Source organism: Corvus kubaryi, unplaced genomic scaffold, assembly GCF_017639235.1.
Source record: "Corvus kubaryi isolate FWS band 111438036 unplaced genomic scaffold, C.kubaryi_AGA036_p1.0 split3-131, whole genome shotgun sequence".
Classification (NCBI taxonomy): domain Eukaryota; kingdom Metazoa; phylum Chordata; class Aves; order Passeriformes; family Corvidae; genus Corvus; species Corvus kubaryi.
In genome coordinates, this window is record NW_024582083.1 from 1,904,627 (window position 1) to 1,920,162 (window position 15,536).

General features: G+C 39.2%; 1 protein-coding gene across 7 annotated transcripts in view; it reads left to right on the forward strand.

The window, feature by feature from the left end:
• PALLD (palladin, cytoskeletal associated protein) overlaps nt 1-15,536 on the forward strand; it is a 192,933-nt gene that overhangs the window by 155,499 nt on the left and 21,898 nt on the right. For all 7 annotated transcript variants that reach the window (XM_042014995.1, XM_042014998.1, XM_042014997.1 and 4 more), the window contains 2 exons: nt 12,398-12,533; nt 14,922-15,023. In XM_042014995.1, the coding sequence (XP_041870929.1) occupies nt 12,398-12,533; nt 14,922-15,023 (238 nt within the window). The remainder of the gene's footprint in view (nt 1-12,397; nt 12,534-14,921; nt 15,024-15,536) is intronic.

Below are 15,536 nucleotides of genomic sequence, written 5' to 3' on the forward strand. Positions count from 1 at the left end.
ACTGTCCTTTGCACTGGCTGAGTTTCACTATTGATACTGAACACTGAAAATTGCATGATTAATTTACTGATGGCTTGACCAGTAAGCACAGCCCACCAAAGCCTGCTATTACCTCTGATTTTCCAAGGAAAGACTCTAGTCCAGGTATACAGTTCTGACAAGAACTGGATTCTTTTTTGAGTTCACTTCTGTGTGTTGTGAGAGTGATAGCAGCAGCTTGAGCCCCTGCTGTGTCCCTCTTTCCCTGTTACGCTGTGTTTATGGATACATGTTTTCACTTGAAGCATTAGCTGTGTTCTTCCTCATTCCCTTTGATCCTTGGACAGAGAGACAACTCTGTAAAGATTCTTCGCCCTTCCCCACGCCCTTCCCCAAGCACAGCAGCCAGTCTGGGTGTGCACGTGATGGTGTGTCTATCCATATTCCTCCCTCCCCCACCCTGACACGGCAGCAACCTTGGGGTCTGAGCTGAGGATGAGGTAGCTGGCTGTTTTTCTGCATTCCCTCAGGAAATATAGTCCAGATGGGAGCTGGATCATGTTAACTATACTGAATGTATGTGTGTATAATTTTTATGTATATATGTGTGTGTGTGTGTATATACACACACAGTGAGCATTTGTCATCTGAATTATAACATTAAAACATGGTAAAATAAAAAAAAGCCATAATCTATTGTTATGTATCTTTGATGCCAATTTTTCCCTGGCTTCTCCTTTTTCATGTTACTGTGTAGGTTAATGTATGGTGTGTCTTGCTGAGTAAATCACTCTGTTTCCCATAATTCTCATACCACTCTTGAGCAGTTCTTCCCCTGGTCTCCATTCCCCCCTCAGCTTTAGGTCTCTTCTGCTTTGTGCTATAGTCTCAATTCTTTTTTTGGACCCTTTCACTTTTTGGTTCTTTTCCTTTGTCTTTGCTCCATCCTCACAAGTCCTCTTCAGCAGATTTATCTTTCCGAGGCTAGTTTCTGAGCTATTCCATAATCTCGGCCTATAGTCTCACCATTTTGCCATGATCTCCAAGATCTATTGGTTGAAAATGATGATACTGTTTCCTGACAGTGTGCTGTACAGACTGGGTGCAAGTAATAAATTGCAGCATTCAGAGTTTTGCTCAGCAGCTGAATTCCTCATCAAACCATTTATCTTCAAAGACTTTGTCATTACTAAATCTTGGCACAACTACAGATCTACTTCTCAAAAGCAGAACTTGGTAGGCATCATTTTTTTCAGTTTCATGTTGTGGTAGGAGCAGAATAAAGGTAAAGTAATAAACACTGCAGGTGGAGGCAGTTATTTTTGGAAATGGTCAAAGGCAGCACCAGTAAAGTTCTCTGTGGCTGTATACAAACCAATAGTCTTCGTTACTCCTCACAGAGGCAAACCTTCCCTTCATCAGCTTTCTTTGGGCATTTGTCATATTTGTTCTACTTAAAAGAGAAATCAATCCAAGGAAATCCAGGACAAAGCAAGAGGAGCTCAAGGCTTTGGTCCAGTCCCAGAGGCAGGACATCATTGGCATAAGTGAAAACTGGTGCAGTGAGTCCTGGGACTGGTGCACCATGAAGGATGGTTACAGGCTGGGCAGGAGAGGCAGGGAGGTTGGCATTGTATGTAACGGAGGGTCTGGAATATATGGTACTTACAGTTGGCAATGGCATGGTCAAAAACCTCTGGGTAAGGATTAAGGAATGAACAAATAATGCAGATGTCATCATGGGAGTCTATAGACCTCCTAGTGAGGATGATGATGCTGATGAATTACTCTTTAAGGAACTAAGGGACACCTCTAAGCTAACCACTCTTGTCCTTACAGGGGACTTCAACTTGACATATGTTAACTGGGAATACCATACAGCTAATACAAACAGGTCCAGAAGGTTCCTGAGCACCTGGATGAGCACTATATGGTGCAGACACTAAGGGAGACAACTCAGAAAGATGCCCTCCTTGATCTGCTGCTCATTAACAGAGAGGATCTTGTGACTGAAGTGGAAATTGGTGGTTGTCTTGGCCACAGTGACCACAAAGCAATTGAGTTTAAAACTTCAATCTGCTCAGGCAACTAATGAGTAAGGTCCCCTGGGAAAATGTTTTTGATGGTGCTGGGGTCCATCAATCCTGGTGGCTTTTTAAGCACCATCTCCTAGGGGCACAGGAGCAGGCAATTCCAAAATGTTGGAAGAGCAGGCAAGGCAGAAGGCCAACTTGGCTAGGCAGGGATCTTCTTCTAGAGGTAAGGCAAAAAAAGTAAATATTTGACCAGCAGAAGCAAGGTTAGATGACATGGGAGGACTACAGAGATGCTGCTTGCGACCATGGGGAGAAAATTTGTGAGGCCAAAGCTCAGTTAGAACTGAAGCCAGCCAGTACTGTGTAGCACAATAAAAAGGACTTTAAAAAATATGCTAGTAGCAAAAGGCAGTCCAGAAATAACAGTGATCTGTTAAATTATGAGGGTGTTCACCATACAATCAGGGACATCCACAAGGCGGAGGTGGTTAATGCTCTCTTCAGTCTTCAGAACCAGTCATGGACTGTGGGGGTCCCAGTGCCCTGAGCTGAAGGACCAGGACTCTGAGAATGATAAACTCAGAGTCAACTCTGAATTTGTGTGGGATTCGCTGCTCCAGCTGGATCCCTGTGGGGATCTATGGGGCCTGATGGGATTCATCCAAGAATCCTCAAAGAGCTGGCTGATGTCATTGCAAGACTCCTCTCAATGATTTTTGAACAGTTTTGGGAATCTGGAAAGGTCCCGCTAGACTAGCTGCTGGCTAATGTCCCAGTTTTCAAGAAGAGCAGGAAGGAAACTACAGGCCTGTCAGTCTCATTTCAGGAGAGGGCGGAGAAACCCTACAGAGAGATCTCGACAAATTAGAGGGTTGGGCAATCACCAACTGTATGAAGTTTAAAGAAGGCAAGTGCCAGATTTTGCATCTGGGATGGGGCAACCCTGGATATACAAGAGGACTGGGGGATGAGAGGCTGGAGAGCAGCCCTTTGGAAAGGGACCCGGGGGTCCTGGTCAACAGAAAGTTGAATATGAGTCATTGTGCCCTGGCAGCCAGGAGGGTCAACTGTGTCCTGGGGGGCACCAGGCACAGCATCACCAGCTGGGCAAGGGAGGGGATTGTCCCACTCTGCGCTGCACTGGGGTGGCCTCACCTCGAGTCCTGTGGGCACTTTTGAACCTCACAATATAAAACAGACATTAAGGCATTACAGAGAGTCAAGAGGAGGGCAATGAAGATGGTGAAGGGCCTTGGGGGGAAGCCGTATGAAGAGCAGCTGAGGTCACTTGGTCTGTTCAGCCTGGAGAAGAGGAGACCTCATTGCAGTTACAACTTCCTTGTGAGGGGAAGAGGAGGGGCAGGGACTGATCTCTGTGGTGACAGTGACAGGATCAAAGGGAACGGCCTGAAGTTGTGTCAGGGCAGGTTTAGGTTGGATACTAGGAGAAGGTTCTTCACCCAGAGGGTGGTTGGGTGCTGGAACAGGCTCCACAGGGAAGTCAGCACCAAGCCTGACAGAGTTCAAGGAGTGTTTGGACAATGCTCTCAAGCACATGGTGTGACTCTTGGGGCGTCCTGGGCAGGGCCAGGAGTTGGACTCAGTGGTCCTTGTGAGTCCCTTCCAACTCAGGATATTTTATGATTTTGTGAAAACAGTTCTAACCCTCTCTTCAATTCCTGTATTCTGTGGGCTCATGAGCAGTAAATACCATGCTAATGTTTCAACATTTTCCTTGGGTTTGGACCCTGAGACTCTGTGGAAGTGACTGCATTAGCTAAACAAGTTTGATCCAATGAATGTTCTTTCCAGTTAATTGTGGATAGATTTGGAAACATTGCACTGGGAATTGTTTTTTTGTTTGGAATGGAGTTTTTTGTGGTTTGGTTGATTTGGGTTTTTTTTAAACAGCATATGGTCTTACAGTCTTGCTTGTATTATGAGAATACCTACTTGTGAATTTACTGCATTTTATTTGGACAGCTGAAAAAACAGAAGGCAGTTTTGTATCATTTATACCTACTAATTCACCTTTAAACATATTAAGCATTTATTTGCAACAATATGGGGAATGTTTCCCTTGAATAAATTGTATCTCAATTTTCCAGTAAGCTTCAGACCAGCATTTTCAAGCTGTGGCTGTGGTGGTGTTAGCTGAACAAGATTTGGGAATAACCTTTTTTTGTTAATGGGGTAGATTTGGTAGACTGTCTTGTTCAGAGCATTGTGTTATTAAGCAGAAGAAGAGTGCTGGGGGAACTGTGTAGCTAATTAAGTACTTAAGGGAATTATGAGCACTTGTCAGTAATTTCTGAGGTAAAGCTTAGCTGGACTAAGTTGGTTGGATACTGGTCTTAAAAATCTCAGTTCTTTCTTTCTTTACCTAATGAAAACTCTAGAGTGGGTGGATCTGTTGTATTCAGGTTAGCTTTGGTTACAAAAGACTTGCAGGGAGCAGAGTTAATGTGACAGAAACATAGGATTGAGGGAGGTTTGTTCACAGTTAAGTCTGTCAAAGCTAGAAACTGATCCTCACTGTTCCTAGAAAAACCCTCAACATGTTACAAGTGAAAGAACAGAAATAAGTATACTTTAAAATTCTAGGTAAGAGCATACATTGTATGTTTACATGAGCATTTGTGAAAGCACAAATAATCCCATGAGAACGATTTGGTGACTATTTAGGGACTATTTGATTTTAAAAAGTATAAAGCCTGCCACTAAAGGGTGTGGAATTATCCAGCCTGGAGAAATGGGATCTCTTTCTAAGTATAAAAAATATATATTGTTAGCTATACATATATTCTTTTGAAGGCAACTTTAAAAATTAATTATTTTCCTTAAAGCAGATCTTTTCTTAAGTAGATATCTTCAGTAATACTACCTTAGTTAAAAACAGGAAAAAATCTGACTGTACAGAATTGGTGAAAGAACATGAATATTGATTTACTACTTTCTGGAAAAGGATGGAAAATAGAAAAGAAGGCATTATTTTAACACAAGATTGTCTGAATTATCTTATAAAATGTAATTAAATAAGCTGCTTTTATCATTCTACACAAAATTTAACTAATGTTTCAGTGACTTTTAGAACATTAAATCCAAATCTTAAAGGAGATTCTTTGGGAATCATGAGAATAGCAATACCAGAAGGAGATTTGCACTTTTTTCCCCTTTGAATCAGAGCTGCTGGTCTGTTCTTGCTGCTGTGTACTGTGACTTGTCCATTGCATTCTGTCTCAAATTGAAACAAATATTTTAGTAATCATCATGTTCCTTTAGTCAACTGGTAATGATGGTGACCACTCTGAGGAAAAAATACGCTTCTCCATCTTTTTATCTTACAGCCTTCAACACTCTCCCAGCACAAATGCCAGATTTCATTTTAGAGTAAACTGCATTGCTGTACTATGTAGATGGGACTTATACTTTCCCTGTTTCTGTAAGTTATGCCTGTCACAACTGTAAAGAATGGAGTTTATCTACAGTATGATTGATGTGAAAATAGTGATACGTAGGAGGAGGTACCTTTATTAAGAACTCCAACATCAAACTGAGAAAAAAGGTCAGGGTGTTTCCTTGCTTCTGAGAGAGAGAGACTTCATCTCTCTTTGCTACTTATTCAGTCATACCTGGAGGTATTCCTGGATCTCAGGAAAACATATCTAAAGACAAGTATAGCTGTAACTGGAAAAATCCCAGAAAATATCAGGGTTTGCATACATCCTCAAACTCCAATTTTCTTAAACTATTGCCCCTGCCCATTAAACCATTTTTAAAATATTCTTTAAAAATTTCTTTTCCCATAGCTTGGTTACTACTTGTGGCTGTTATACCAACACGTGTGGTTTAGCTGTGATATTAGACCAATTTCTGTTGGTTGTGCTAAGACAGCTCATATTGGGGGCTTTGTTTTTGCACAGTTTTTGCACCTTTTGATTAGGCACGTGCACGTGATTATCATAAAATACATGTCCATATCAGCTTTTCTGAAATATCATGAATGCATGTGTTTGTTCCACTTGAACTTAGAAATCCAGGTTGTGCCCCAGATCTAATCAGTTAAAGCTGTGCAGAGGTAGAGATCAAGGATGTAAGGTGAAGACACACAGACATTAGCCAAAATAACAGTATCCTGACAATCATTGCATCTGAAAGTATTAATTTTCAAGATAATTTTTATCCAGTTCTTTTTCGAAATGGTATTTGCAGATACTTAAGAGTATTGAAGATGACAGTGAATTTACCTAAGAGAATTAGTACACGTATTTTCCTGTTGAAAAGACAGAGAGGCTGTTCACACCATGGCTTTGACGCTTGTTTTTGTCTGCAGATTGTTCTTTTCAGAGGACTTAATTTTATAACTTCCTTATTTTAAACAGATCTAAATGCCATAAAAACATCGGTGAACGTGAAAGCCAGGTACAATGCTTGATAGTTTCAGACACCTTAAACAGTAACACTACATCAACTGGAATTGCTTAATATTTTGGATATAATACCTTTTCCCAGTCCAGTGTAGCTTCTTCTTCACGTGCTTCTCGCAGTTACCTGTTCTTCTCAAGATTTCAGGACTTTGAGGATTGTGCCAGCCCTTTTCTACATTCAGGAGCAGTTGGTGCTTTAGTTATTTCTTCTTGACCATCAGTTCTAGCATACTGCTGGTCACAATCAGAAATTCAGATAAGATCACAGATTACAAAATAGGCATTTGATTTGATATCGAAATATATGCACATCTTTTGAAAGGCAAATGGCGCTTATGGTAACCAATGCAGCGTGAGGCAGAGAGGTAGCTTTCTCAGGAGGGGAAGGAACTGAATAGGGGAATGAAAAAGTAGTAATTCTTCTTTTAATGAGTAAAAATGCATATTTATACATAAGTTTTAGAGAAAAAAAAATTGGTGGTAGTCATGCAGTTTGTATGGGAGTTGTACTCTTTGTTATCTAATGATTAAGAGGAATCAAACGTGTTCAGAAATACATATTATTCATGTCAGTCTTGACCCTATCCAATGCTGAGACATGATTTATTTTTTTCAATTACAGTTTCAGAACATTGGGTGGTAGAAATAATTGAACTTTTGTTACATTTGTTCCATTTACTGGAAGTCATCTTTAGGTCAGTTCCTCAGGCATTCCCTTAATTCAGATACATGTAACATCACATTACTGGACAGAGCTGAAGCTCCTGGTCTCCACAGCATGGATGACAAGATCAGACTAAACCAATTTTATTGTGCAGCTGCAGCTTCAAAGTTTGTGATCTGTTACAGTGCTTGTAGTAACTTTGCTTTTACAGTAAGTGAAAAATGTGTGAAGTGAGCAGGAATTAGCTGTATTTTTGGAAGGCTTTAGTTTAAAAGGGAAAAAAATCAAGTTACTGTTCATTACCTCAGTACCAGAGAATTAATTTAGATTTCTGTGAAACTAAGCCATATTGGCTGCAAACAGGAATTTGTTCTTGGAAGGATAACAACAGCCAGCCTGTTGCCCTTGTTTACACTGTAAAAGGTACATAGGAAAAGAGAGAATTGCATCCAGCATGCACTCCGTGTAATTAAAACATGAAAAGTACTGCTGGTTTGGCTCTGTTTCTAAACAAATGTCAGGGCAAATATTCAAAACTAAGAAGAGCCAAGCCAAGGCTGCAAAAATTTTTGCTGTCAAAAATCTCTGTGTGAATTAAGATGACAGTTTTGGCAATTTCATTGCACCCTTTCTGACCAAAAGAATTGAGACATTTGTGCTTTTATCTATGCCTGGATTCAGGCCCCCACTGAATCATCACTTAGGTGATGTGTATTTCAGAGGTGCTTAAAATCCATATGAGTTGCAGCCTACTTCTCAAGGCTGTTAGTTTCTCTGCACATTTCTGGTGGTGGTTGTGTGCTCGAGACGGATGCTGTCGATATCCTGAAATATGCTTTCTTCTGCTAGCTTAATGCAGTAAATCTGAAATCTGCACTGGGCAAAGAATGAACATACAAATACATAAATGAATTGGCAGATTTTTTTGTTTGATATTATCCCTGAGAGAAGACAGAAGGAAAGCTCATGCGTCACTGAGAACACAAATCTTTGGAGCTAAATGCATCCAGATAAGGGCATGTAAGGATGGTGGAAAATATTTGCAAAAGCAGCTGAAGAAAGTTTGCTGCCAGGCTGACTTGCCATGTAAACCATTACTCAGGCTGAAAGGATCTGTGCTTTGGAAGATAGATTTACTAAAGTCCTTCTATTTGTTATCATTGCTTTGTAGACATTTTGAAATTCATCCCAAGAATGTATGTCTTAAGAGTTAACTTGCTGTGGGGTTATGTATACATATATATATATATATATATATATAGGTATTTGGACAGTTTTTAAAGTGTATGTATTTAGAGAAAGAGATTCTGAAGAGGGGGTGGAAACAGCTTCTGCAGGAAGAGCTATGTTCACTTATGCACCACGTTGAGGTTTTTGTCCCTATTTAAAATAGTACCGAAAGAGGAAGAGAGAAGGAGAAATTTTGACTGGTGCTCATTTTTATAGTTACATTTTGGAACCAATTACTTCCTTGCTTAAATACTTACTAAAGGGAAGATAATCTACTTTTCAGGCAAGTTGCCTTGACTAGGTCTTGGATGACACTTCCACACTGACTGTGCAAAGCTCAGGATCATCTTGCACAAAACCAGAGATCAGGGATCTGGAAGGTTGTTAAGGAGTCTGCCTCTCCTGTTAAAAGTTACCCAGGGATCCCCAGGCCATTGCTGTCATATTTGCATACCTTGTTCTTAAATAAAATTCCTATGTAGCTTCACTACATAACTTGCTCCAGGGTTTAAATGTCACTGTTGAAGGGTGGTGAAAGGAGAGTTCTACATTGTTTGTGTCTAAGCTAGGCCTGTAATTCTTCAAGTTATTGTGACTTATCATCCTGAATGGGCATGGAGAATCATTAAATACCAGCTAATTTCTGATGTCAGCTATTGTCTGATTTCTGACATTTTGTTTGATTTGCCTGTCTATCTTCATTCTCCTAATTTCCCGACTAAATAAACAAGAATTTTTCCCTCTGTGTGTGTGTGACATAGTTTGTCACAAAAGCTATGCTTTTAAAACCATGTGGCAGTTTTCTTGTTCTAACATCTTCCAGTTTGCTGTATTTTTCTTGAAGTGCAGTGGTAAAACTGGATTCAGCATCTAATAGCAAGGAATAAAGGAAAGCAGCTAAATTTCATGTCTTATGCTGACATGCCCTGGAATTATATTTCTTTCCCTTTTGAAATAAGTGTTATTTTCCCAGTTTTAATTGCATAGATTCTTAAGAGATGCTTAGCATTTTAATGCTAATTTTCCATTAGCATTGCTATCATGCTTTGAGCATTTTCCCCAGTTTCATCATTAGAACACCTCTAGGCAAATTATGAAGATTATTGCAAGTGAAAGTTGTTACCTGCAAATAAATTGCATCCTCTGCAATTTCACTATCATCAGCCAATTTCAGAAATGCGTTTTTCTATTTCACTTTTCCAGTTGTTAAGGCCGAAATCCTAAGTACTGAACTTAGTATACAGAGCCTTTTGAAAGACCTCATTGGACTATATTATTTCAGTTTGATAGAAAAAGAAATCACTGGTTCTCTCTGAATAGCTTTATGCAGCCAAATAATAAATTTCAGCCAGACTCTGTTTCCCTGATTTACTAGGGAACTTACTGCAGCTCCCGAAGGCTAGCTCAGAAGCCATAAACTGAAGTGCATCAAAGCTACTTCTTGTTGCCTATCTGCATGCCCTTCAGCCTGACAGAGAGATAAACACGAGGTTTGATATGATTAAATTTTCATTTTCTTATTATACTACATTGTTTAGAAATGGACTGTGATATTGTTTTCCTGTGTTTAGTATGGATGTCGAACTTACTAACTTGTAACTCTCTTGGTATTCATTCCCCTGTGAAAAATGTGTATGTTTGCTTAGGGGTTTTTGCTTTCAGAGATAATCAATAATGCTTCAGAAAATCCTTTATTTGAAATCCACTCTCAAGCACGTGGCTCATCCTTCTTTTCATACACTGTTGTGACTTACTTGGGTGACCTGTGCATTTCACCTTTACAGCCTATTGGGTCCCAAGCCTAAGCAGACCTTTTTCTGGTAGAACTCTTGTTTATCAGTCAAGTACAAAATCTGTGAGAATGAGAAATGAAAGCTGTTTCTTAATGTGTCACTTGGTTTCAAGGGAGGATACATGTCTCCATTAAAAGCTGGCACAGGATAAAGCCAAAGGTGAAGCCAAACTTGAAATTTGCTGCCTTGAAGTTGGCCAATTTTTGGGTTGGGTTTGGCTTGGGACATTTTTGTTTTGTTTTGTTTGGGTGTTGGTGGTGGTGTTGTTTGTTTGGGGTTTTTAAATTTTGGGGGGGGAGAGGTCAGTCTAAAAAGTGACCAAATTTGGCAATGCTGGCCTAGATAATTAAGGGCTGGGAGGTGAAGGGAAAATCTGTAAAGGAAGAAACAGATGCCACCTGTCCACTAGCCTTCCAGCAGATGGTTGAGCCTTCCTGAGGGATATTCCCTCCTGATCCCCTCTTCCCACCTTCTCCTGTCCATTTTCCTTCCATATCTTCCTTTGCATTTACTGTACCAAATTTCTGGAGTTGCAAAAGCATCTCTTTCTAAAATAGACCTTATTCCTTCCTCAGCACTCTCTTGTCTCCCTGTAGATGGGATAGATTTTCTATCTCTTCCCCCAAACAGAGTGGAGGAGACTTGCTTTTTTTGTGACTGAGAAGACTCCCAGCTGAAAGCTGAGGGAATTATTCTACTTGGTGATCACCAGCTAACAGATTAATATGTCTAGGGCAAGGGATGCAGTTCTCTGTCTCTATGTGAAATTATGCAAATGTCTGCTCTTCTGCTGTGATTTAATGCAAAAATGCAGTTCATTTTACAAGAACTTCACAGTTTTCACATTTTGCATTTGCTTAAAGCAACAGAATATGAAATGTTTTAGGAATGTTTCCAGCTATTGTCTTCTCTGTCTATTCACTTAATTCCTTTTTGGCTTTTGACAGTATATGTGTATTTTTTTCTAATGCTAGAAATTACCATTGAAAACACTTGCTGAAGGATGAAGTTTCTCTAACCATAGAAACATAGAATTGAATAACACCCAAGAAAATTTGTTATCTCTGTATGATTCTTGTTTAGAATTTTGGTACTGGTAATTAAATTACTAAGTTGTGTATTGGAAATAAATTTACCAATTACATGCTAGTCTGATTTTTTTTTCCATCTCTGTCATCTGAGTTTGTCTATTTATCTGATTCAATTCCATGTTTTCCGTGTCATTTCCATGTAATGGGATGAGCCCTATTTACTTAACGAAGGTATAAAAACCCTGTAAACTAATATTGAACCAGTATTAGTGTTTTAAACGGTCATGTGGGACTTCACTGGAGAAATGAGGTGTGCTACAAGTTTCAAATATGATAGCAATGCTGATTTCTTCACAACTGTGTTAAAAACAGCTGATCTCCAGTAGAAACCACTCATGCTGGGCATTTCCAGCAATAAAACCATCATAACATTACTGAAAAGTGTTAAATATTAGTGCAGTCTGGAAAAATATAATTTCCTGTACCATTTAAGAAAACGGGAGTGAGAGTTGCTGAAAGTGCAATCCTAACTTGTAGGCTGGTAAGAGGAATAAATTAGCCCAGTGAATGTGAACTGCTAAACGGTTGCTATTCCACTGGGAAATCTTGCTGCTGAAAATTGCTTAATAGGGATGATTTTTCTTTTTGCCAGTGTAACCCAGACTCTGTGAATGGCTCTTCTCTGAGCAACAACATTGACATGTTGCCTTATGGGTATGTGTTCACAGAGATATGAAGAATAAACATGAAGTTATGCAGTGTGTATTGCAAAGTTGTTACAGGGAATTAGTTAATAAATAACATAAGAAATTAATAATTAACTGCCTTGTCTTACATCTTCCTGATCTTTATTCATCTGGTACTTCATAGGAACCTAGCTTATCTTCCATCCCCATTTATCTAGTCATGCTTTCTCTTTCATGTTTCCTCTCATTTTGTTTTATTGCCACTGCTCATCAGTTTCATCTCTGAGTGTATAGTGTTTACAGCCATTGCCAAGAGATCCTGAGGGTTATTTTAACTAAAGCACAAATAAAGCATAGTTTCAACTTTGTCCCTAAACTAACCATTTAATCAGTGGTGTGAGTTAGTAGGGACAGCATAGTAAGAAAGATGTCAGACCTCTAGTTTCAAAGAAGCAATGTTATTTTCTTCATTAATGGCAGTGATTCCAGGTAAATTCCTAAATGCTAATTACTTCAGGAAAGCTCATGGGTTTTTTTGAACTATTTTGCAGGGGATTTCCCAAGAAAACAGGCAGAACTGCTAGGATAGCATCAGATGAAGAGATTCAAGGGTCAAAAGATGCTGTAATTCAGGATCTGGAGAGAAAACTTCGCTTTAAAGAAGACCTTTTGAACAACGGGCAACCGGTATAAAAACATAAAATACCCTGGGGAATGGGAGTGGGTGGGAGTGGGCATCTCAGGTAGTTTCTGAGATATGCTGCATATAAAATAATTGTTGTAGATTGCTTTTTGTGTATTTATAATTTTTAATTGAATTTTCAAAACTGCATTTCCAAAAGGAATGATAGTGTACATTTTGTTCTATCATGCCTTCTCCTGTTTGACAACTTTACTAGGACTTAACAAAGCCGTGGAGGTCTCAAAAGTGGTGAATTTGCATCAGAAGCCTGCACAGTCTGTACCTCCAGGACTTTTTGAGCCTTAAGGGCCATTTGCTTTCGATTGTTCATCACTGAGTGGATGAATATGCATAGCTCTTGTTCAGCCCAGGCTCATTCTACCTTGTGCCCAGCCACTGGACAATGGGGGAAGCAATAGGTGGTAACTGGACATCGGAAGATGACAAGGCAGTTCATCGTGAGAAACAACCCAGTAGGAATCAGGCATCATTAGATTCTGCAGTTGGGGGGCTTCTTTTGACCAACACAATTTTGCCCAGTAGAATAGAAATAACCCATAGTACTAACTTGCAGACTCAAGAGTTAATGACCTACTTGAGGAGTCAAGAATTGAGTAAAATGAGCATATCAAACAGTGTAGATGCACAGCCACAAAGATCTCTGTGCATTTTTGTGCGCTTAAGATACACTTAAAAGATAAAATACCAAATTCTTCCTGCTCAGAGTTGATGAGAAGCAACTTCCCTAAGAATTTTTTTGCAGTTATTAAGACACTATCTTTGAAGTAGGAATTTCTTGTAAGAGGAAAGTAATTTTAAAAATGTAAACTGTCATCCCTCTTTTGCCAATAAAATGTTTTAAGAAACATCTGAATACCTTGGGATGCCTTTGTGTCACTTTGAAAGGAAGTGAAATTTTACATTTCTCAGGACGATGCCCAGAAGTTTACTAAGTTTGCTACTAGGTCTGAGCTGTGAACTGTGGTGGTGTAGTTCAAGAAAGCCCACGGAGTCAGACTATCAATCATCAGTTGCTCGATTTCGGTTCTTAGTAAGGTCAATAGAGTGAAGTAGGGAGAATGTTCAGAGTGACTGCTGCTTCTGTTACCTTTCTCCACTGACTGCACAGTGTTCGGCAGTTTTCTGTAGCAGTTGAGCAAAATCACTGTCATAGTGTATTAGTTCCTATTTTTTCCAAGGAGGTGGGCTGCAAATGACTGTCAATGCCTATTTTGGAAAGTGAGGGAGATGTTTGGCCTGGGCAAATGAATGGAATGTCCTGAGAATGCCCACACGGCCCAAGGTAAAAAAAAAAAAAAAAAAAAAAGAGAGAGAGACTAACTGTGGTCAGATGATGTGGGAGCTTGAACTAAATAAATTCTGATTTGGTGCTTGCCTAGAGGCTTTTCCTTGCAGATTCCTATCTTGGGCAAATTCTGTATGTGTAATCATGGCTGTGGGCACTTGGAGTGACTGCAGAAGAAAGATAAGTGAAGAAAAGTTCATGATTTTCTTAGACGCTTGTAACCAAGTCTACACTGGTACCTAGTTGTCATGAGTTTCAGCCTACTGGTTTAGCTGCAATATGACATATTAAAAAAAAAAATTGAGCTTTTTTAAAAATGCAAGCATGAAGTAGATGTAATGTTTACAATTTCCATTCTTCATCCATTTTTCTCTTTAAATGAGGTGTTTCACCGTGAAATGAGTTTGTCTTGCATAAACTTGGATTTTTTTGCAAAGTTGATTTGTAAGAAAGTGTCTGAAATGCATTCTTGAATGCAGACATGTGGGATATGCCCAGAAAACTAATAATGAAATAATTTAATTATACATTAAGGTTTTCCTCTACCTCGTTTTATCTTCTGAGTGTAAATTGTCTTTTATAAGCTGTCTCTTCAATTTCAGAAAGAGTAACAAGAAATGGAAATTTTAAAATCTTAAAGAATACATTTTTCTGTATTTTTGACAAAATATTCAAGTAGAGTAGAATCTCCTTATCATTTTTGGCAGAGTTTTCTGCCTTGTGCTTCTAATGTAAAAACTGAGCAGAATGACTAGGAGTAAGATTTGGGATGATTTGATATGCCCTCTTCTGATGGCCATGCTGATTTAAGCAGTTCCTATTGCTCATTCCTACCCAAGTTCCTGGCACAAGGATGGAAACAAATGGCAGAGTCAGAGCAAGGGTTGCTTAATCCAAAAGAGCCACTTGTAATACTAAAAAAATGCATTACAAACTGTGGTAGAAAATTGCTGTTAGAAACGTATCCCTGCTCTCTTTTATTAAACATTACTTTAAGCATTGTTGACTGTGTACTGCATTGTAGTTGGAGAAATAATAATTTTTCTTTCTTTTCTCTCCCCCTCATCTCCTTTTTATTTCTTTTCAGAGATTAACATATGAGGAAAAAATGGCTCGTCGATTGCTGGGAGCAGACAGCGCTGCAACTGTCTTCAATATACAGGAACCAGAAGAAGATCCTGCTATACAGGTGTCACATAACTCTACAGTTTCATAGGAAAAAAAATTATTTTTTCTTTTTTACAAACTATGATTGTCACTAAAGTCCTACAGAAGACAATAAATATACACAAGATAGAATGGTTATTGATTACAGAAGTCATGTATTAGTGAAGTAAACTGGAGGATCACATGCCTATTGCTTAGTTTTTCTATAAGGTTGAGACTTCTCAAATGTCTGCTCTCTGCTTTAAACTCCTTCGTTTATCCTATTCTGTCCTAACCTTTAAGTCTCTCAAGGCAAGAATACATCTACTATCTTGAAACCATCTTCTTGTTATTTGTGTAATAGGCACTCTTTGGGTGCAGACCAAAACCACAACAGAAAGTCAGCTTGAAAGGCCAGGTACCTCTCCATGGTACACTCTCCATTGTTCAGATGCCAGAGCTGCTGTTCAGAAATGTGTAGCATTCGTTTGCTTATGGTGCCACACAAAGTACATGCTCTTGATAAAAACTCTGAGGAACTGTCATGGACATGTCT